Consider the following 23,662-nt stretch of genomic DNA (forward strand, 5'->3'; position numbering starts at 1 on the left):
CTTTCCTATATTCCAATAATGAATCTCCTGGGAAAGAAATCAAGAAAAATATCCCATTCACAATAACCTCAAAAAAAATAAACACTTGGGAATAAATCGAACAAAGGAGGTGAAATACTTCTATAATGAAAACTAGAATACTGCAGAAATAAACTAAAGAAGACCTTAGAAGATGGAAAGACCCCTCCCCATGTTCTTGGATAGATAGAATTAATATTGTTAAAATGGACACATTACCAAAATCAATATACACATTCAATGCACTCCGCACAAAGTACCAATGACATCCTTCACAGAACTAGAATAAAAACAACAACAACAACAAAAACAGTCTTAAAATTCATGTGGAAGTATGAAAGACCAAGAATAGCCAAAGCAGTCCTGAGCAGGAGGAGGGACACAGGAGACACCACGACACCTGACCTCAATCATCTTCAGAGCTCTAGTAACACAAGAGACACAAGGACCAATGGAATAGAAGAGAAGACACAGACACAAATCCACATAGTGACAGTCATCTGACATTCGACAAATGTGCCAAAAATACATATTGGAGAAAAGACAGCCTTTTTAACAAATGATGCTGGGAAAACTGGATATCCTTAGGTAGAAGAATGAAACTAGATCCCTCTCTCACCTTGTACAAAAGTCAAATCAACATGGATTAAAGAATTAGGAATTAGACCAGAAACTTTGCAATTGCTAGAAGAAAACCCAGGGTCAATGAATTGGTGTAGGCATCGGCTTCCTTAACAAGACTCCTAAAGCTCAAGAAATACAACTAAGAACCAAAAAGTGGGATGTCAGCAAATTAAAAAGTTTCTGTAAGCAAAGGAAATGAGTGCCCAAAGAGAGAGCCTACAGACTGTGAGAAGATCTTTGCCAGCTACTTCTTGCAGAGAATTAATATCCAAAAGGGAATTAATATCCAGAATATATAAAGAACTCGAAAACTTAACACCCAAGAAATGAAATAACCCAAACAATAATCTGGTAAAGAACTACACAGACATTTCTCAAAAGAAGAAAACAAATGGCCAACAAAAATGTGAAAAAATGTTCCCAGTAGTCAGGAAAATGCAAATCAAAACTACATTACACTCCAGTTAGAATGGCAATCATCAAGAATACAGATAATAATAAATGGTGGAGAGGACATGGGGAAAAGATACAGCCATACATTACTGGTGGGACTGCAAATTAATATAACCACTTCAGAAAGCAGAATGGAGATTCCTCAAAAGACTAGGAATGGAACTACCATATGACCCAGCTATCCCATTTCTTGGTGTTTGTCCAAAAGAACTAAAATCAACATATACTATAGTGATACAGGAACATTTAATGTTTATAGCAGTGCAATTAATAAAAACCAAATTATGGAACCAGTCCAGGTGCACAACAGATAAATGAATAAAGATAAATGAATAAAGAAAATGTGAAAGCTGGGGTGTGGTTCAGCGGTAGAGCAGTTGCCCGGCAGGTGCGAGGCCCTGGGTTCCACCTCAGCACCACATAAAATAAATAAGTAAAATAAAGGTGTTGTGTCCAACTATAACTAAAAAATAAATATCTTTTAAAAATGTGATATAAATACACAGTGGAGTTTTACTGAGCCATAAAGAAGAATGAAATTATGACATTTGCTGGTAAATGAATGGAACTGGAGAACGTCATGCTGAGTGAAATAAGCCAGACCTAGAAAGTCAAGGGTCAAATGTTTTCTCTCATATGCAGAAGCTGGAGCAAAACAAGGGGGGAAAGGGAGGACAGATTCCACAAAACAGAGGGGAGATCAGTGGAGCAGAGAAGGGGACTAAGGGGAGAGGAGGAGGGATGAGGAAAGGGAGGAATTACAGAATGAAATTGGCCAAACTACGCTGTGTGTGTGTGTGTGAAAGTATCACAGTGAATTCCACCTTTATGTATATTTATAAAGCATAAATAAATAAATAACTGGAAGACCAGTAGAGGAAGGGGAGGAGGGTAAGGGAGGAGGGAAAGGAAACAGGGGGTACTGGGGACTCCATGTGTGTGTGATCATGTCAAAATGAACCCTACCATTATGTGTAACTAATAATGCACCTATAAACACATTTTTAAAAACCAATCAAAGGGCTGGGGATGTGGCTCAGTGGTTGAGTGCCACTGAGTTCAGTCCCTAGTACCCTCCTGCAAAAAAAAAAAAAAAATCAAAACTAAAAAGAATATCTAGTGTAGCTATCTTTCACCACAAAAAATGGTTAAGTATGTCAAGTAATGCACATTAATTAATTCACACATTCCATATTTCACAGTGGATACATATTTTGAAGCATCAGGCTGTATATGATAAATATATATAATTTTTATTTGTTAATTATTTTTTCAAGAAGAATACCTACCTTGAAAGATTCTGAGTATTAAATAACCAGTGAATCCTCTGCCAGTAGAAAGAAATCTACTTTCTACTTCTGCTAAGTCCAACCTACCCTCCCCTGAAACTGGCCAGCCAGTAAGATACCTGGGTACATTTCCTGGCGTAGACAATTTTGCCACAATTATTCTTGAGCTCACTATCATGCTCAATTTGCATAACTCTTACTTTCAAAGCTCACTTTAAGATGTTTAATGTTCCATTGGCAATATTAATGTAACTAACATGCATGTAAATTGTCAGACCTGGACAAATTTGTCAAATTTAAAAAACAACTTGAAGTTAGATGTTTGGATATTTGAAAAAGAAGATACTTTGATTGGTATAATCGCACCCAAAGTCAGTTTCCTTTATTTTGCTTAAATCAGAAGTTTAAATAAGAAATGATTATAGTTACCAATAATCCTCTGCTTTGCTTGTACTCTTTGAGGACATTGTTGATATTTTCCACAAATCCCGTCTGGGCAACCCATCGGATATTAAAATTCTCCTTCACGAAGAGCGCTTCCATTTTTAGGTTGACCAGCAAATGATCAAGACACTCTTGCTAAGAGTTAAAGTAAAATTAGAAATTTACCTTTTTAGTTTCATATTGACAGTTATACAGATCCAAATCACTACAGTTCTTAAAGAAAAACAGAAAGCATGCATGAATTAGGAAGTCAGTTCATCCAGAGCTGAGTACTGCCAGGGATATGATTATTGATAACAGGATATGATTATTGTTTATCTTGTGTGCTGCAGGGGTGGAACCCGGGCCCTCAGGCATGTGAGGCCTGTGCTCCACACTGAGCTGAAGGCTCAACTCTGAAGCACTTCCACTCCCTTTAAATAATTTGGGGGGCAGTACTGGGGAGCAAGCTCAGGGCTTTGTGTGTCTCAGACAAATGTTCTTTCACAGAGCTACATCCCACCCAGTGCTTTAAAATAAAATTTAAATAGCATCTACTTTTCAAATAATGCAGTCCCATGGTTTAAAATACAAAAGAATGATAAGTATAACAGAAAACAATCCCTCTGTTCCCCAAACATCACCCACCCAGCTCTGCTCCTCAGAGGCCACCAGTGGTATCAGTTCTTACAGCACCACAGCTGTCTCTCTATCTTGGTGGTACTGAAGATTGAACTAGGGCACTCTTCCACCTAGGTTTTTCTTTTTCTTTTTGGTGGAAGAATGTAACAGGGATTGAACTCAGGGGCACTTGAACACTGATCCACATCTCCAGCCCTATTTTGTATTTTATTTAGAGCCAGGGTCTCACTGAGTTGTTTAGCACCTCACTTTTTGCTGAGGCTGCCTTTGAACTCATGACCCTCTTGCCTCAGCCTCCCAAACTGCTGGGATTATTGTATGCGCGCCACTGCTCTAGGCCCCACCTGGTCTTTTATATTTGTTATTTTGAGACAGGGTCTTACTAGTTGCTGAGGCTGGTCAGGAACTTGGAATTCTCCTACCTTAGCCTCCTGTGTAACTGGGATTTCAGGCATGTGCCACCGTGCCCTGGCAAAATATCACTCTTAAATATGTAAATACGGTGCCACGCATGTTGCCTCAGCATGTGGGAGGCTCCTCAGGAGGCTGAGGCAGGAGGATTGAAAGTTTGAGGTCAGCCTCAGCAACTTAGTAAGACCCTGTCTCAAAATAAACAGGGCTGGGTATGCAGCTCAGTGGTAGAGCATCCTGGTTCAAGCCCCAGTACTTAGGAAAAACAAAAGAAAGGAACAAACAAACAACAACAACAACAAAACAGATCACATCTTAAAGCAAGCTTAAAGAGCTCACCACCTGACGACAAGCTATTTGTTGTTGTGATGTGATGAAAGGTTGGAATCTCACTCAGCTCATGGAATTTTAGAAACAGGCCAAGGTGAACACACCCAGTGTTTGGGTAGCAGTTTACATATCAGCGTTCACACACCTTCTCTGACTACGGCCTCTGAGGGGTTTTCACAAATGAAAACTGAGGCTAGAAGAGGAAGCTGCTTTAAGTAGAGCACCTAGGACACATGCTTTGCAGACAGGACTCCACCCACACCCTCAGGAACCAGCAGGGTTTAGAAAACAGTTTTGTTTTTTTTTTAAAGAATTTATTATATACTAACTTTTAAATCCTTGATTAGGTAAGCATTTTCTTTGGGTACTTTCTGGGTTTTCCCAGGGCCGGTGTGTTTACTGATGCACTGTTAGGGAAGAGTAGAGATGTTATTTAGTTTATATAAAACTTCTCAAATGAATGTGAGCAGAACTGAACATTTATATACTCCAAAATAGAGTGTAGGGCATAGAGGGTACATAGTTAGTTACTTATTCTGAAAATATATTGGAGATAGAGATGAGTAAGGCCCAGTCTCTGCCCTGGAGGAGCTCCCAGTTTGAAAAGGGAGACAGACACAGATAATGCCCTTGCAGCTCAGCAAAGGAGGCTCTGTGCCACCGTCTCACTGAATAAAAATCACAAGAGCCCACTGTTTCAGACTGAACTGTGGCACGAGGCCCCAGCAGACCAGACCTAACCAAAATGGACAGACCTGCTAAGTGCCACCCAATCAAGCTGAAACAGGGAAGCAGATAGACCCAAACAGAACCATTTTTCCCCCAAACAGGAGATTCCTGTCTACCCGAGTCAGCTTAATTAAGGAGATTCCCTCTGCTTTAACCCTTACAAAAAACTAACCTGATGCTAACCCATAAGCATTTTGCTTGCTATTTGGTTTCCTTGTTCCGTAGCCCGTGGGAGCCCTTGTTCTGTTTTGTAGAATGGAGGCTTTCCTGAATTGAGAATAAAAGCTAATTACATCTGTAACTAAATCTGTTACGATTTTGTCCTTGACAGTCTGTGCTCCCCACTACCCCGACTTCACATGCTGAAATCCTAACACCTGAGATGTTGGATTTAGGAGGTGGGGATTGGGGAGCCCATCAGTTCATGAGGTTGGAGGCTCATGGATGACATTAGTACCCTGATAAAAGAGGCCAGAGAGAGCTCCCTGCCTCCTTCCACCACGTGGGCACACAGGGAGAAGGTGACGACTGTGAAGCCAGACAGTGAGTCTTCACCAAATCTATCAGCGCTTTGATCTTGGACTTCGCAGCCTCCAGGACTGAGGGACAAAGCCTGCCAAGTTGCAGTGCTGTGTTATAACACCAGACAGACTAAGGTACTCTGGGAGCATGGAAGAGAGGTATCTGGCTGGAGGGGGAGCTTTGCAGGAGCAGGGAGGGTGCCGAGGAAGAGATCTGAGCCGAATCTTACAAATGCAGAGAGAGGAGGCTGGTCGATGGTCACACTCCCCAGGCTGCGAGGCGGTGGCATTAGCCACCAGCATGGCCTGGAGGTAGCCAGGAGGGCTGGTGAGCCTGGGCATATCCATACTGTGAGAACAGTGTCTCCACACACACTTTAGGATTCTACTGTGTCATCCATGTGTCCTTGGTGCAGTGACGTTTGTCCCCTCAGCCAGAGCCCCATGTGGTCCTTCCTGTTCCCCTTGTAGGCTGAAGGAAGGCCATTTTGGTAGTAACTCCCCATACACACTGCAAATACAGAGTTCTAGTTTTAAGGACATTCTATTTTAGGAGTCCTCAGTCTTATTAGCACAACGAATTCCTAATATTTGTTTAGGGGTAAAGCTATTTAACAAATCACTCCCGAGTGCCGTACCTTGACAAAGTCCTCCAGGGTATGGACTGATTCGTCCACAGCCACCAGGTAATGGAGCTTTGGCACGTGGTCTATTACGTTTTGTATCACTCTGCAGAGCAACAGAGAGGAGAGGAAAAGTCAAGGAGAGACAATGAACTAGAATTCACTGAACTCCACCCCCGACATGGCATTTGGACGGTTAAAAAACTCCCTCAATCGCCAACAAAGTTGGGGTTGGGATCATCATCCAAGAATATCCTTGCACCCAAGGATGACATTTCTCAGGCTGACCACCTGCGAGGAAAGCAGTGGAGCCAGCCTTTAAAGTCAGAACCGCCTGGCCCTGGATCTGGGCTTCTCCTAGTCTGCAGCACCTCGCCCATCGAAAAGACCTAATCCCGGGGCTGGGGATGTGGCTCAAGCGGTAGCGCGCTCGCCTGCCATGCGTGCGGCCTGGGTTCGATCCTCAGCACCACATACAAACAAAGATGTTGTGTCCGCTGAATGCTAAAAAAAAATAAATATTAAAATTAAAAAAAAAAAAAAAAAAAAAGAAAAGACCTAATCCCGTTAGGTCAGGAAGCCCTGCCCACGATCTCCTGACAGCTTGGAGTTGTTGTTTGACAAAGTGAAACACCGATGCAGAGAAGCAGTATCTCAAGGAAGTTGCATAGCAGCAGTGACCAAGCCTGAGTGTCCTACTCTGAATGATTGACGTCAACATTTCTGAGTGCTTAACTCTAGCCAGGACGGTGCCGAGGTGCTCTGCCACTGAATCCTCACAACAGCCTTAATAGACAGGCACTATTACCATCCCCGTTTTATAAATGAGAAAATCCAAGTGAAGAAACCTTCCAATCCCCAGAGCTCTGGAGAAGGCAGAGCAGGGGTTGGGCAGATTGAAGGATTCTGGAGAGAACTACGGTTAATAGAAGTCGATCACAAGGCCCTGTCCACCCAACCCCACTTTAGCTTCCTCTTCAGTAAAATAAAAGAAAAATGTACACATCTAAATGAAATAATAAAGTTCATTTTACATTTGTTTTATATTTAATTTATCAGATTTTTTTTTTTTTTTAGTTTCTTATCTTCTGTTAAGTATTTGGCAATCTTCAGAGAAATTTGGAAGAAGAAAACAGTGTTACTGAAGAGGGCCCCAAGTTCCATAATGAGAACATTTTCACTAATTTATTGGGAGCAAGATGTTGTAGACTGATGCTAAGTACTTTGTCCTAAGAATGTAAAAGAGCCTTTCAGCCACATCTTGAGAACCCTGTTACACAATGCACAATGTCTGCAAAAGGCCAGGGTGCGTTTGGCTCCTTCGCTCCCAGAGTTAACGCAGGCTGGAGCAGATCGAGTTTTGGTGGAGTTGAAACTCGTACTTTAAGAAATTCTTTAAGAACAATAATAAAAATGAGGTTCAGGGCCTTGAAAGGAACGTACATAAGGGAATGGCGGTGACGTCTAAGCTTCACTTGCTTCCTGGTAAATCTTTCTGGGACCATGACTAATCACTGTGGCCAGTGGATGAGGGGAAGGCGGAAACCAGCCCCTCTCTGAAGGGCAGAAACTGTTCCCTCCCTGGGAGCGTGCCTGGGGTTGGGAGTGGGTCCCTGGACCCTGGAAGGCAGGGTCTTCTAAGGAGAAGGTCTCAGGACCTGTCTGGGTGGTAGGGTGGGAGCTCCTGGGAATGGGAAAGACAGGTCAGCTAAGTTCTCTGAAGAAGCCACATCTGTACTGGAAACCTTGGAGACTGTCCAACCTTTGCTGTGTGGAACCCTGCGGCTGTGGAGAGATGATTGTCATTGATCAAGAGTGGACATCATCTTGGGCCATGGTGGGCCCCTTAGAAAAACAACCATTTACTTTTAACCTCTGTGTGTGATCTAACATTCCTGTGACTATTAGGTAAACCTCTTGGAATGTATTGCTAAGCCTAGCGACCTCCAGCCTCCTTCCACCCCAATGCGGAGTGCTGTGAGGCAATACCTGTTACCTGTAGGGAGAATCTCCCGGAGACCCACATGCCTAATGGGCCCACCGGTGTGTTTGTTGATGTATTGATTTATAGGTATCTTGAGTTAGTGTTCCTGGGCCATCATCATTCACATTTACCTCAGAATAAACTTAAAGGCAGAGTTATTTCCTTACAGGCAGAGTTGTTCTTTTGAATTGGCACTTTACCTCCAGTTGCAAAAAAAAAAGAAGAAAGAAAGAAAAAGCTTCAGGTCCACAGTTTATCATCTGATCTGTGGAATTTAGTTTGGTGGGCCTGACATCCCCATCTCATCTGGACAAAGGAAAGGAAAACTATGTTCCAAGAGTGTACAGAACAAGTTCTTTCTTTTCCAGAGGGTCACTCTGCTGACAAAGTTCCCAGGAGATGAACCTGAACCTGTCATGGGAAGTACAGGGCCTTAGGGCTGGGGTTGTGCTCAGAGGCAGAGCGCTCGCCTAGCACGTGTGAGGCACTGGATTTGATCCTCAGCACCACACAAAACAAAGTAAAGGTATTGTGTCCACCTAGGAGTAAAAAGTCAATATTTAAAAAAAAAATTCTAAAAAGTGGAGAGCGTTGAGGGCGAGGGTGTGGCTCAGTGGTGGAGCACTTGCTGAGCATGTCTAAAGCCTGGGTTCCACCCCCAGCATCACAGCAAAATAAGACAAAACAAAACAAAAATCTAGACATGTAGACCTCTTAGATATAATTCTCACCAGATGCAAATAGAAATAGTAAGATGTCCCCTGCCAGGGTGTGGTGAAGAACAATTTGACAACACTGCTGAGTTCTCAGAACAGATTAGTTAACAGACTGTCACAAACCATCTAGAAGAGTCCCCTTTCCGGGAGAATGCTTACCCTGCTAGGTCAAGAACATGAATTGCCGGAATCACATTTGTTCCATCTCCAAAAACAGGTAAAGCAGGAACCTCACCCAACCAAGCTATCTAAAAGAAAAAAAAAGAAAAGCATTTCCCCTGGTTCTGTGGGTTTGACTGCTGCAGATCACGAGCTCCAGAAGAGCTGACCACCACTGAGAAATCCCCTCCAGGAGAGGCTTCATGAATCAGTCCTCATGAAACCTATCTAGAATCCACTGCTCTCAGGAGGAATAAAGTGTAACTTCAGGACATTCTGCTAAGTGAAATAGGCCAGACTCAGAAAGCTAAGTACCTCATGTTCCCTCTTATGCGTGGAAGCTAAAAAAAAAAAAAAAAAAAAAAAGGTTGATCTGAATGGAGAATTACTAGAGGCTGGGAAGCAGGAGGTGGGTGAAGGGAGGTTGGGTTTGACCAGTTTGGGTAGCTGGTGATGGGTGAGGAGGAGGAACTGGGTTCTGGTGGTAGTTAGATGTAGAGTGGTCCCATTTTCTGAGGTGGAGCTCTGGAGGGGGGGCAGGTTTGGGGGTGACTGCAGGATTTAGGGCTGGGAATGTGGCTCAGAGGTAGAGTTAAGGGACTGAGGGGGCAGCTGGACCTGTAGATGCTGGAGTGTAAGAGAGAGCCTGGCTGGGGGGCTAGGTCTGGAGGACACTGGTGCCCGTCCTGGGGGAGTGACCCAGGGAAAGAGCCTAGAGGGAGGAGACAAAAGGGTCGGCAGAGGCCCCGTAAGGCCAGCACTCAGCGGTCAGGCAGGGAGGGGCGGCCCAGAGGGGACGGGACAGGGAGTTTTCTGTTGGTTATCCCCTTCAGCTGTCATATTTATTAAAAAATAAACCAACCAGCCTTTCAACTACCCTCTTCCCTCTATCTCTCCCCTGTTGTCTCCATCCCTCTTTTACAGCAAAATTCCTCTTCAACTCCTCTCCACCTGCTCCCTGCAGAACCCACTCCTGCGGGACTGTTGTCCTACAGCCTCGCAAAACCCAGTGGCCAACTCTCAGGTCTCATCTGACTTGGTTATCTGTGGCATGTGACATGATTTCTTTCCTCTTTCTCTTTATTGACTCAGCAGTGCTGGATCTGAGCTCAGGGCTTCGCGTGCTTTGTGAGTGCTCCTTGACAGAGCTGTCCCCAGCCTTCATTCTTTCTTTTGAGATACTTTTTTGCTTGGCCCTCTCAATACTCTTGTTTCTTCTCTTACCTCCCGGCACCCCGGCAGCCTCCTCTCCTCATTCCCTCTCATCTCCCTGGAGCCCCCAAACATTGGAATGTCCGCCTCATATCTTCTCCACCTTCCTTCTCTTGGTGAAGTTGTTGGGTCCCACAGATCTAAGACCTTCCCTATGAGGCAGCCTGTGACATGACATGTCAATCCTGATCTCTGATCTCTGACTCTTATGCCCAACCGCCTACTCTGATCTGTGCTTGAAATCAGTCATCTCCAGTCACAGGCCCAGACTGGACTCCTGAATTCCCACTGCATTCGCCCTGCCCTACTCCAGCGCCGATCCTGCCCATCTCAATAGCCTGCAGCCCCCATATGTCCACTGCTTACACCAGATCTGCCGCAGTCTCTGGCTGGGCACAAATCACGAGCCACCACACAGCTTGTAGATTCAAACAGCAATTCTTTATTCCCGATCTCACAGCGGCCGTCTACAAACACGCTCTGGGGGAATCCACGTTCTCTGCCCAAATCCACACTCTGCCCAAATCCACTCTCTGCCCAAATCCACTACTCCTGGGCTTCTGTCTCCCAAATATACTGTCTGACCCTAAGAACTCAAGAGGACCTCAGGCAGCAGGATACGCCCTATTCTAAAGGGGGAACACCCTAATCTCCTATTATGCTAAACTGCCCTATTCTAAAGGGGGAACACCCTAAACACGGATCCGCCCTGGTCCTTGAGCAAGGTCACCTTTCAAGAGTCCTTCCACTAGACAGCATGGGAGTAGCTGGTAAGGAAATTGTCATACCTACTTGGCTGATGGCTCCCAGCACAGATCCTTTTCACAGTCCTCTGCTTTCAGTCCCCTTTGCATTCACAGTCTGAGAAATTCCACTGCCTCTACCTTCCCCACACACCCAGACCAGAACAATTTTCAGCATCACCACTGTTTCCACTCAGGTCTCAGACCCTCCTGGCTGGTCTCCCTCCCTCTCCATTCTGCCTGCCCTGCTAGGGCACACCCTCACATAGCCGCAGAACAGGCGCGATCTTTTAAAACTTCAGATTGTGACTTTTGTGCTCAAAACAGTCTGATGGTCTCCCAGCTCACTTAGGGGAAAAAAGCCAAAGCTCTCACCGTGGCTGGGACCTGGGCTCCACCTGACTCCCTGAACCTCCTGGGCCTCCTGGTCTTCCTGCTGTTCCTCAAACAGCCATCACATTTCCACTGGGCTCTTTGTATTCAAGTCCCAAAGCCCCTTAGTAATTTCCCTCTTTGCCTTTCCCTCAGACACCACAGCTTTAGAAAGTCTTCCCTGAGCCATCTCCCCCCAGGCTTGCTCCACCTTATTCTGTGCTGCTGGATTTTGTAGCATGTTTCAGCTTCTGAAATATTCCATATTTGCTGGCGTCTTTGTTTACATCTTCATCTTCTTTGTTTTTAGCCTACCCCACTAGAAGTAAGCACCACAAGGACAGAGGCTTTATGATGTTATTGTGTCCCCTGTACCTGTAAGAGTTGGCACATGGTCGGCACTTAATATTTATTTCATCAATGAAAGGAAATCCATCTTTTCCTTTATTGTTCTCAGCGTGTGAACATAAGTTGTTGATAATGGCAACTAAGCGCAGGTGGTAATGGTAGATGCCCAAGTTTTTCCTTATTATGTGGAACTAGCCACCTTCAATCTGCATTTTCTTATTGCAGCACACTTTTTATTTATTATTTATTTGTGGTGCTGGGGATGGAACCCAGAGGCAAAGGGCTCTACCACTGAGCTCCACCCCAAGTCCCGCAAAACACGTTAAAATATCCATAGTCATTGAAAAGTCCTACCTTAAAAAAAGTGTGTAAGATGCCTTCTTCTACCCCATACTGAAGTCCAGCAGCAATAACATAAGTTGCAAATTTTTTGACCTGTTAGTTAAAACAGAACAAAAGCTGAACATGATTGTTTACCAACCTTGTTGACTAGATCATTTGAGAAATTAAAAATGAGCACTGAAGGAAGTTTCATTAACTCTTCCAGGCTTCTTAGGTATTGTCTAGGACAGAAATAATGTTCTTTAAATGGGAGAACACACTTCTGCACTATTCAGGAATGTCTTTGACCACAATTAAAATTTAGTTGAATGCTGGTGCAGTGGTGCACACCTGTAATCCCAGCAGCTCAGGAGGCTGAGGCAGGAGGATCACAAGTTTGAGGCCAGCCTCAGCAATTTAGTGAGGCCCTAAGTAACTTAGTGTCTCAAAATAAAATAAAATAAAAATTAAAAAAGGCTGGGGATGAAGGACAGTGGTAAAGCACCCCTGGGTTCAATCCCCTAGTACAAAAAAATTTTTTTTTTTTTAGTTGGGAATCCTAATTCAATTAAAGCCAAAGCTATTATTTGTAAAAATGTAATACCTGTAAGTTTTATCCTGGTACTGGAGGAAGGAACCTTTAAAAGGGGGCCTTCTGTGAAGTTCTTTAACCACTTAGTAAGGTAGGGGTGGAGCACGAAGCAAGTTAGGGGAGTTTTAGCTGGCATGGATGTTCACTCACCCGACCTGGGGTGGGCCAGGCACCGTGAGACTTTGCCTCAGTGGTGGCACTGGGGATGGAACCTGGGGCTCAGGTAAGTGATAGGCAAGCGCTCTACCACTGAGCCACACCTCACCCAGCATTTATCTGTGTTTTAATACTCATCACAGTGCCGAGAGTGGCCCAGGGCATATGGCTTTCTGGCAGGTTGGAAGCTCAGGGCAGAGTGCGTACCTGGGCACTGATCTTCCTCCTCTGTGCCCTCCCCACTCATATTCTAGTCAATATGTGACCTGGATGGTGCTTGATTAAGAAATCGGGCTGGGAACAATGGTACTTCTGTCATCCTGGCTACTCAGGAGGCTGGGGAAGGAGGATCATTTGAGTCCAGGAGTTTTTTGAGGCCAACCTGGGCAACACAGTGAAACACTTTCAAAATAAAAAAGTAATAAGGATAAAAAAGAAAAAAAAAACCCAAACAACAAATCAAACCCCCAGATAACCTCGTGTAATTAATTGTTGGCACGATGTTTTTCTGTGTTGCTGATCTAAGGTTCCAGTCTACAAGGAGCAGTCACCTCTAGAGGGCTTGTGGGCAAGTGCTCCAGCCCTTTCCACTCAGCCCTGTCCCCAGCCCTTCCAGGGAACACCTGACTTCCAGACTTCCAGAGGCTGCCTCACTTCAGATCAGAATTTTAAAAACCTTTGGTCAATTAGGTTGCTTTATGGTGTGGATGTGAGCTGTCCCCAACACTCCTGTGTTAATTCAGGAATGACCAGAGGCAAATAACTAGATCACAAGAGCCGAAACCTCATTAGACCACCCTGGTTTGAGTGGGTGGTAATGCAGGCAGGTGGGCATGGCTAGAGGAGGTGGGTCACTGGGGGTGCCCTGGCAGGTGCATCCCCCCTCCCGCCCCCCGCTTCCTGGCCTCCATGCGCTGACAGCTCTCCTCCATGACTGCTGCCTCCCGCCAGGGCCCGGAGCACTGGAGCTGCCGCCTGCACTGAGACCTCTGATGCTGTGGTCCTCATTCCTACCAGGGGAAGAGCTGAGCAAGGTGATCTTGTTCCTGGGTTTCTCCTCAGTGTCCTGGGAATGTGACAGCAAAGACTCCTCAAATGAACTTTTTGTCCCCTAACTTGCTCTTGTCAAGGCATTTGGGTCACAGCCAAGCAAAAGCTAGCTAGTGCAGGTTGGGCAGTCAGCCTCCCTGGAGAGGAGGCCGTGGCTGGGGGCTGCTCTCTTCAGCTACCCATTTCCAGCTGAAGTAGCACGGTGGCGCAGCGGGCTATCGGGCTGTTGTCTTGTCTTCCTTCCTTTCTTTCATTTGTGTGGTGCTGGGCATCAAACCCGGGACCGCCTCAGGCTGGAAAGGGCTGCACCGCTGAGCCACACCAAGCCCCCACGGTAGAGTGAAGTTGTCTCGAGGACTACTACCTGCTAGGATGGGAGAGTCAGACGCTGGTGAACTCAGGACGGAGCCCAGCAGGAAGAGCCACAGGCTGGCAGAATCAGGGCCATGGAAGGAGGTTTTGAGGAGCAATTATATCACTGTGCTACAAGGATCTGCAGTGCTCCCCGAAGGCCCATATGTTAGCACCTCAGCCTGGGGCTGTTGGAGGTGCTAGAACCTTCAGGAGGGGGTGCCAAGAGGGAGGTCTTCAGGTCACTGGCGATGGTGGGGGGATGACCTTGAGGGGATTGTGGGACTCTGTCTCTCCTTCATTCTTCTTCTTCTTTTTTTTTCCTCCAGCTATGAGGTGGCCTCCTCCAACACACACTCCCATCATGATGTACTGTGCCACCACAGGCCAAGACAACAGGGACATTAAGTCATGGACCGAAACCTCTGAAACAGCGAGTCAAACACATCCTTCCTCCTATTAGTTTATGATCTCAGGTGTTTTGTTCTAGTAATGGAAACCTGGACAACAGATGCTATAATTGGTCCTCATTCCTACCAGGTGCTTGCTTCCTACTAAGCAAGGTGATCTTGTTCCCTGTTTTCTCCTAAGTGTCCTGGGTAATGTGACAGCAAAAGACTCCCCAAAGGATTTTAAAAGCCTATGTGCATGAGGTAATCCTGCAGATCCTCTCAAGCCCCAACTAGATGGGCATGCATTTGCTTTCTGGGAAGAAATTAAATAACTGTTGAGGTTTTATGGGGTGGGTGGGAGAGTGCAGCCGAGAATTTAGGGGGTGGGAGAGGGCTCAAGACAGAAGGGATAAAACAGAGGAAGACTCTAAACATGGGTGTGGGGGTTAATGCAAGTTTAAAAAATGCTCTTTTGGGGAGGATGTTCTGGGGGGTGATATTGGACAAATCACATTGTTACATTGTGTGCATGTGCAGATATCAACAACAAATCCCACCACTGTGTACAACTCGGACGCACCAATCAAAAATGTGGGAAAAAATGCTTTTTTTTTTCACTCATTCTTTCTGATAAAATGTTTAAGGAGGAAATTGGTTTCAGTAAAACATTCCCTTTAACAGCTTTATTTTAGGATGTTTTGAATCTTTTATGGGTTGCTTTGGTCTGAGACTATGGTTTGGGAAAAGGTGCTGGGAACTGAGGAGGCTGAAGTTAGGGTTCAGATGCCCCCCACTATACTTTAAAAGACACATACCAGTATTTTGCTTGAACTAAGGGTTTGAAGGGGGTCTGCTGGGGAGACAGGACCCTTTAGAGAAGAGGAATAGAAGACTTGAGAGTGGATGGCGTGGAGCACTGGGCCTCAAGCAGATGGTGACTCTGAGCACTTCCCTTCCTGTGACTTCAATGGGCAAGGAAGAGTCCTGGGGGCTGTGGGGTGTGGCTCAGCAGAGAGACCTGGCCCAGCAGGTGTGAGGCCCTGGGTTCCACCCCAACACACACACACACACAAAATAAAGAAACAACTAAATAAATGGTGGTGGTGGTGTGTTTGGGGGGAGAAACAAGAAAGAAAGAAAGGCTAGCATCATTTTAGGCTGGTATCAGAAAGTCAAAGTCTGGTTGGCTTGTTTGAATTTTGGTGAAACTTTGGGAATCCTATTGGGTTACACACACCATGTTATAGGAGAGAGGTTTCATTTTCTTTTCTGTACTAATGTCATCAAAGAATGCAAAATTGGGAATACACATATTGAACATTCTAGTCAAATCAAGTTTACAAATATTTCTATTTTGCCTTTCTTTTTAAATTTTTTTTTAATTTTAGTTGTCGATGAATCTTTATTTTATTTATTTTTTATATGAAGTGCTGAGAATCAAACCCAGTACCTCACACGTGCTAGGTGAGTGCTCCACCACTGAGCTACAACCCCAGCCCTATTCTGCCTTTCAATAGCTATCCTGTACTTGCTTAGAGAGAAAACTCCTAAAATGTACCAATAACTGATTGATTATAGAAAATACAAATAGAACAAAAAAGCAATTCCAGTCTTTCATAATCCATAGACATAGGGGCCTTTTCTATGTTAGGTCTTGTGTAACCCAGACAGTGGGAAAACTATTAGCATCAGACATTATTCTACAACATTCTATCAGAACGACAATTCTTGGTGTCGATTCTTCTTCTTTGTTTTGTGTGTGTGCACTTCAGATTGAGCCCAGGGGATCTTTACTATTGAGCTACATCTCTGTTTTGTTTTTGTTTTTAATTTTGAGACAGGGTCTCGATAAATTGCTGTCTAGCCTTGAATTTGTGATCCTCCTGCCTCAGCCTGTAGAGCTGCTGGGATTACAGGTGTGTGCCATCATGCCCGCCTTGATTTATGTATTAATTCTTAATTGATTTTTGACAATTAGTTGGCAAATGACTGAGATCAAAAATAGTGCATTTATCAAAGATATTAAAAAATTGGGCTTTCGATGTAGACTGGTGGTGGAGTGCTTGATGAGCATGTATAAAGCCCTGGGCTGATCCTTAGCACTGGGAGAAGAAACAAAACAAAACAGAAAACAAACAACAACAACAGAAGGAAAGAAATAAAGCTGGAGATGAAAAGAATAGATTTCATTATTTGAAGGTGTTTGATTTTTATAATAAATATTAATGATAATAAGATGATGATATTTCTTCAGACAACTAGTTAGTTTTTGCGTATGATCATTTTTTTAAACTAATGAATTAGACATAAATGATCAACAATCATGAATTTTAACAAAACAATAAAGTTATGGAATTTGGCACTGGAAGAATATTAGAACATTTAATCTAGCCCCTTTGCTTTATTTATTTTAACCCCAGAAATTATGGGGTGGGTATGTGGCTCAGTGGTAGAATGTTTTCTAGCATGTGCAAAGTCCTGGCTTTAATTCCCAACAGTTAGAAAAAAAGACATCATAACCTCAAAAGTTTAATGACTTGATAAAGGTCATAAGCTAGTGGACAGAAAAGGGGATTGAATTCCTAATTCATTGCTAATGTCAATGTGTTTTTTATAGTCAGCCAGAACTCTTGAAGGACACTTGAACTTCTGTTGTAATATATTCCAAGACCACTAGGTGTCACCTTAGAACTATTACATCACTTAACTGTGCATCTTCTAGTGGGAAAAATGTAATGAAATTCTTAGAGGAATCCTTGGGGTTCCATATATGATAAACAGGGATGATGACAGAAGCACCTACTTCACAGAATTTTGTAAATTACACATGAGATCCTGGAAGTTAAGCCCCTAATGACTTCTCACCTATTACTACTTCTTCATTACCAGGGTTTCCCACCATTTATGTTGATAAAAGGCAAGAGAAATAAAATAATTTTATGATAGATATATGTAAAAATGATACATTTGTTGCAACAGAAGGCTAATAAGCTATTATTATCATTATTTATTTATTTGGTAGTGGGGATGGCACCTAGGCCTTGTGCATGTAAGGCAAGTGCTCTACCATGGAATCGCACCCCAGCTCTAATAAGTTCTTATTATTGTTTACATAAACTTCTCAGCCTTCAGTATGTTTTAATAGTGCGTGACTGTGGATGTGTCAAGATAAACTCTACTGGATGATAGAGTTTTGGAGTCAGGGGGAAATAATAAAAGCAAATTCACAGGCCTGTTGTCTGATGGATCTCAGTTTGAATCCCAGCCCCACCACTTTCCCATGGTGTCTGCATCTATGAAGGGGACAGTGGTGTCCGTGGACAATACCACTGTTGTAAAGGGTAGATCAGACAAGGCAGAGCAGTGCCCAGGATGGCTTGGCAAATCCTAGTTAACCCCTGGAAGGTGCCATCTCCTTATTTGCAAGATGAAGCTAATGCGTACTTTTCAGAATTGTTTTAGGAAAAAAATGAGATAGATTCTGGGATCAGAGACAATGTAGTTCCCCTTGTTTCCATTCCAACTGAGTTATCTGCCTCTTCTGGACCAGGGGACCCTTGGGATGTGCAGACCCCTTGATGGGTGAGGGCTTTACTTCAGTGGGCTAGTTGAGAGCCTGGTCCAGCACCCTATGGATAGTACATCTTGGGGTGAACCTGAAGCTGAGAGATCTGTGGGTGTAAATACAAGGAAACTAAAACAAAGGTGTTTAAAGAATTGTGATGGTGTGAATAAAGCCAGGAGCATTTCCAGCTGTGCAGACAGAACTCAAAGCAGTAAAAATATTACCTTAACCAGGTTGAGTAAATATGAATGAGGAGGAAAGCCCAGGTACACTGCCTCAAAAAACCCTTTTTCTACCCTAAATGTTCTATGACTCCATACTTACATTTTTTCCAAATTTGAGGACCATTTTTTCAGCATTGATGTGGTCTGTAAAATTGGGATGATGCTTTCTTCTTCGATAATCCTCTTCAGTAAACGGGACCTCAGAATCATCCTACGAGAGAGAAAAGGTGCAGACCTTGTATATTAGAGCTCTGCAGAGCTCCGCAGCCCAGAGATGTGTTCTTTTAAGTTCAAATAAAGCTTAAAACTACTGCTCATCAGTAGGGTAACTGTGGTCACCAGCAATTGTATATTTCAGAACAGTAAGTTTTTTAACATTCCCAACACAAGTGATAAATGTTTGAAGTGATGGATATTCCAATTACCCTGATCTGATCACATTGTATAGATGTTATTAAAATGTACCCTATAAGTATGTACAATTATTATCGTCAAATTTATAAAACTAAAAATGTATTATATTAAAACAAACAAAAATCCTGCTTTTTAATTTTATTTTTATTTTTTCTGGCGCTGGGAATGGAATCTGGGCTTCATGCATGCCAGGCAAGTGCTCTACCACAGAGCCGTATCCACAGCCCACTACTGTTTCTTTCTTTTTTTTTTTTTTTTTTTTTTTTAGAAAGAGTGAGAGAGAGGGAGAGAGAGAGAGAATTTTTTAACATTTATTTTTTTTTAGTACTTGGTGGACACAACATCTTTGTTTGTACGTGGTGCTGAGGATCGAACCCGGGCCGCATGCATGCCAGGCGAGCGCGCTACCACTTGAGCCACATCCCCAGCCCCCACTACTGTTTTTTTTAACAGTGATTTCATTTCTTGAGAATGCTTTAGGCCGCAAATAATTTAAGTTTAATCTCAGCAAATTAAAATTTGACAAGTCTTTTATTTTGTAGAGACAGTGGCAGGTTGTTACTGTGATTCCATAAAGGTATTAAATCCTTCTCAGTAGTCCATGTAATGTACACCCCCACCGCCCATGGTGCTGGGGACAGAACCCAGAATCTTGCACCTGCTGAGCAAGTGCTCCAACTTTGATCGACATTCCCAACCCTTATTTTTAACTTAAATCATGTTTTTCCCCTCTTGTCCACACGCCTCTCCCCTCTCCTCAGTCAATCACATGTTAATAGTAACATTACGTGTGTAAAGTTCAGTCTCGGGCTTTATGAACTGCCTCCATCCCATAAGATGAAGTATCAGTTCATCCTGGAACTCATGGATCAGAAAAATCTAACAGTCCACTTTAACTGTTCAGCAGGTTCCACCCCTCCACAGTCACCCTCTTAGGGTGTAGGCCTCAGAGGGATGCCTCTGAGACCACCGCTCCCTGGGGACTCAAAAGGAACAACTGAGAGTCACGTTGTGATAGTAGGAGCAAATGTGACTTCATTTTGTTTTATGACTTCATCCTGTAAAACAACCATGCCAAGTAGAAGAGTCATGACGGGAGCAAGATGTTCTTTTCCTTTTGCTATAGAAACCTTTAAGAACACGGAACTACCTAATGGGGCATTGTTTCTGTAACTAGGGTAACAGGGCTCTGTTTCTGTAACTGGGGTGACTGGGCTAACTGTGATTGGTTAGGCTTCCCTCCGCGTGACTGCACTGTCCTGCTTCTGTAACCTGGCTTGCTTGCATTGGCTAGACCCCCTGAACATCCCTTTTTCGGTTTTCAGGGTTATAAGGAGTGCCCTTGCAATTGTTCGGGGCTGATCAGAGGAATAGCTTTATGTTCTGGTCAGCCGCCGCCGGTGTGCTTCGATAGAGGCTTGATTCGATTATACGTGACTGGTCTGGAAGTCGGTTTACGAAACCCTGGGAGGAAGCTTTAACTATAACAATGTAACTTCCCAAACATCTGTCCAGACTTCGAGGTCCTCTTTAAAAATACACTGTTCTTTATGATTTTTATGATAGCCCAGAGCGTATGAGGAACACATCCAAAGGAACATAGGAAACAGGTGACCGCCCTGCTGTAGAAGCCCACTTGCACACCTGTGGGAGAGACAGGAGGAGACTCAGATGGCTGGAGTCGAACTGGGAATTGGCAGAGGATTAAGCAGGCAATAGCCGGATTATCAGGGTTTATGGCCATGTTAGTAGTTTAGGTTTATTCTGTGAGTGACAGAGGATATTGAATGGTTTTAAGCTTTCTCAGCAGGATTGCAACATGATCTGAATTATATTTTAACAAGATCTCTTAGGCTATATCATGGAGAATGGCCCAGAAGAATCAATGGCAGGCAACAGCCACACAGCAATTTTAAGTAGCCCAGGAAGCTAAGGGCTAAGGCTTGGGCCAGAAAGTTGCCAAGGAAACAAAGAGAACTAGATGGCTTTCTGATATAATTTGGATGACGAGTTAATGGCATTTCCTGATGGACTGGCTGAAGGTTGGAAATGAGGTTAGAACACTGATAATGGGGATGCCCTTGGGGGCAGAGAGAGAGAGACAGCTTTTGAGAGGAAGATCAAGTTAAACCACCTCAATTCTGTGCACATAGTAGAAATTTGATGAATACGTACTGTATGATCAGATGTCCTCTTTTTAAACTTCATTTCTTTTCATTTCATTTTTGTAGTGCTAGGGGTCAAACCCAGGGCCTAAGTCTGTTGGGCAGGTGCTCTATCGCTGAGCACACCCCCAGCTCCAGATTATCCATCCTCTCAATTGGGTTGCCAGAAAAATACAGAGTACTCAGCTGAATTTGAATTTTACAAAAATGAATGATTTTCTATTATAAGTAGGTCTTTCATACTTACACTAAAAAAAGACTCATGATAAAAATCATTTGTTGCTTATCTTAAATTCAAATTTAACTGAGTGCCCTTGTTTATATTTTTATTTCCTGACTCTGGCAACCCTACTCACATGGGGTCTGGAAACAGTGTGATCAGCTTTGCCTTGGAGATGAAATCAACCTGGTAGCTCCATAGACCTGGATGACACCAAACCGCGGCCAGCCTGCCTGAGGGACTCTCCTCTGCTCCCTGTGACTCTGCCTGTGACACCCCTCCTCAGTCCCATGGCTGCAGTTTTATAAGGTGAACTGCAAGGTTCTGAGGCAGGCCCTATTTGTTTGGGTTTTGTTTTACTGTGCTCTTACATGTCTGCTAGGAAAGTGTTCCTCCGCTAGGCCACATCCCCAGGCCTGGCCATAGGCTTGTATTAAAGAAAAGGGAGATTAATTTCTTTGGCCAGCCGTACTGCAGCCCATAAATTCAAATCACTCAGGTCTGTAGGTTCTGAGTGGTCATTTCTCTCTTCCTGCTTGTGAGGAGGCCTGGTCGTGCATTTTCAACCTTTGCTACCAGTTGTTGGGTTGGGTTCCTTTGGTCCTTAATGGCCACTGTTACGACAATAGCAACATAGTTCATTTCACTTTTCTTTTTTTAAAAAGAGATGGGATTTTATTATGTGACCTAGGCTAGGGACTTGAGCAATCCTCCCACCTCAGCCTCCAACTAGCTGGGATGACACCCGAGTACCCCGCTTGACAATCTCCTTTCTAAAGGGTGGCTGATTGTGACCACCCATGTGAGTCACAAGCTGGATACTTATCCTAAGTGGCCATTATTTGTGTCAGCCAGAGCCTGTCAGTTTTTCTTACTCTGGACTATTTGGTTCATCAGGGTCACCTCTGCTTTCCAGTTTTCACTCATCCATACAGAAACAAGAACACACAGACTTCAGAAACAGTTATGATAGGGAAAAAAACAACCCCAGTATATATTGAAATTCTCTTACTTATTGAAATCAATACAAATCAAACGTTTTGTCATATTCACCCTTTTGTGTCAAAACTGATTTTATGTAGTTTTGTATTTGTTTGGATGCTTTGGGCTATAAATCACATACAAGCAAGTTGGAAATGGCCAAAGCACCAGGAAACTCGTTTTCTGCCATACATGGGTGACTCTGGGCACCATGGGCTGGCCTGGCTGTACTTATCGGTTGCACCTTTGGCTCCACCTCCCTATGGGGGTGGCCATGCCCTGGCAGCAGAAGGGCAGCAGCAGGTCCAAGCTCCACAGGCAGACCTAGAATGTCCGCAGAAGGAGTGTGGAGACAAGTGCATGGAGTATTGTATACATGGCATACATTAAGGGCGCCTGAGTGGAAACCACTCTCCTTGTGCTGGGCATGTGAATGGCAAACCGCTTACCCTGTAGGCACAGCCCTGGGTGTGAGACCACATATTGTGATCCCATCACTTGTTCCATAGTCTGCTCCTCCCTCAAGTACAGTTGGCCAGAAATTGCACTGGTGACTGCCTGTAATCTGCTCACCTACTGCCTAAACATATATACATGGTAATTGCTCAATAAAATCAGACCTGCTTTCTGCTTGGTCTCTTGAGGTCTTGATGTGTGACTCTGCGGCCACTCTCTCCTCTACCCTGTTCTGTGGACCTCCTCGCTGGATGAGAGAGAGCCCATGCAAGGGAGAAGGACTGCATCCTCACTGAGGACTCTGTTAATCAAGGAGGAGCCATACCCAGAGTCTCAGCTGGCTTCCTGTGCTGAGACTGGACCTTGCTGGTCTCCCGGCACATGGCTAGACCACACACCCTGGCTCTTCTGCAGCAGGTGTGCTCAGGTGGGTAGGTCGAGGTCACAGGGATTCACAGAAGTGATGAGCACCTTGACCTAGCTTGTTTCATAAAGTTCCCTGTGGCTCTATACAGACTTGGTGTAAATGTGCACATAGCCTGGGAGGCTTCTGGAAGGTGGCTGAGCCAGCTGAAGGAGCCCCAGGCCCCAGTCAGTTCAAAGGAGAATTAATCATCAGGGCACCTGTTTCACATTTCACATGTGCAAGAAGTGAATTTCCAGCAGGGTGCAGTGGTGCCCACCTGTAATCCTGCTGAGGCAGGAGGATTGCAAGGTTGAGGCCAGCCTTGGTAAATTAATGAGAGTCTGTCTCAAAAAACAAAACAAACCCACAAAATAACAGTGTGGGCATTGTAGTTCAGTGGTAGAGCACTTGACTAGCATGGCTGAGATCTAGGGTTCAATCCCCAGTACTGCAAAAACTTCCACCATGTTTAAGCCATTTTGCATTTTGGGGGGTTGGTTTGTTACATCCTCACACTTCAGAATCAAGTTGTTGTCCACCCCTTAAACAGTTATTGGCAAGAAGAATGGACCATCATGGTGGGTCTGGATCAGCTGGGAGCTAGGACAGTTTCCCTTCCTTGGGTCTATGGATAGTGTGGACATCTGAACAAATCCAGGCTCTGCTGGCCAGGATGGCATGGCGACTACCTGACAGGAAGCCAGTCACATCCACACGGCCCTGCGTTCCCCCTTCCTTTCCGTGTGGCATGATGCAGTCGTGACTTGGCATA

General features: G+C 44.3%; 1 protein-coding gene across 4 annotated transcripts in view; it reads right to left on the reverse strand.

Annotated features, from left to right (window-relative positions):
* The window catches only part of Ak7 (adenylate kinase 7), a 63,349-nt gene that overhangs the window by 24,660 nt on the left and 15,027 nt on the right, over nucleotides 1-23,662 (reverse strand). For 3 of the 4 annotated variants that reach the window (XM_076849688.2, XM_076849686.2, XM_076849685.2), the window contains exons 5-10: nucleotides 18,349-18,459; nucleotides 11,952-12,032; nucleotides 8,923-9,011; nucleotides 6,079-6,169; nucleotides 4,520-4,597; nucleotides 2,814-2,963 (exon numbers count right to left, since the gene is read on the reverse strand). In XM_076849688.2, the coding sequence (XP_076705803.2) occupies nucleotides 2,814-2,963; nucleotides 4,520-4,597; nucleotides 6,079-6,169; nucleotides 8,923-9,011; nucleotides 11,952-12,032; nucleotides 18,349-18,459 (600 nt within the window). The remainder of the gene's footprint in view (nucleotides 1-2,813; nucleotides 2,964-4,519; nucleotides 4,598-6,078; nucleotides 6,170-8,922; nucleotides 9,012-11,951; nucleotides 12,033-18,348; nucleotides 18,460-23,662) is intronic. The other variant, XM_076849687.2, reaches the window with a different exon arrangement.

The sequence above is a fragment of the Callospermophilus lateralis genome, chromosome 3, assembly GCF_048772815.1.
Source record: "Callospermophilus lateralis isolate mCalLat2 chromosome 3, mCalLat2.hap1, whole genome shotgun sequence".
In the NCBI taxonomy this organism is placed as follows: Eukaryota; Metazoa; Chordata; class Mammalia; order Rodentia; family Sciuridae; genus Callospermophilus; species Callospermophilus lateralis.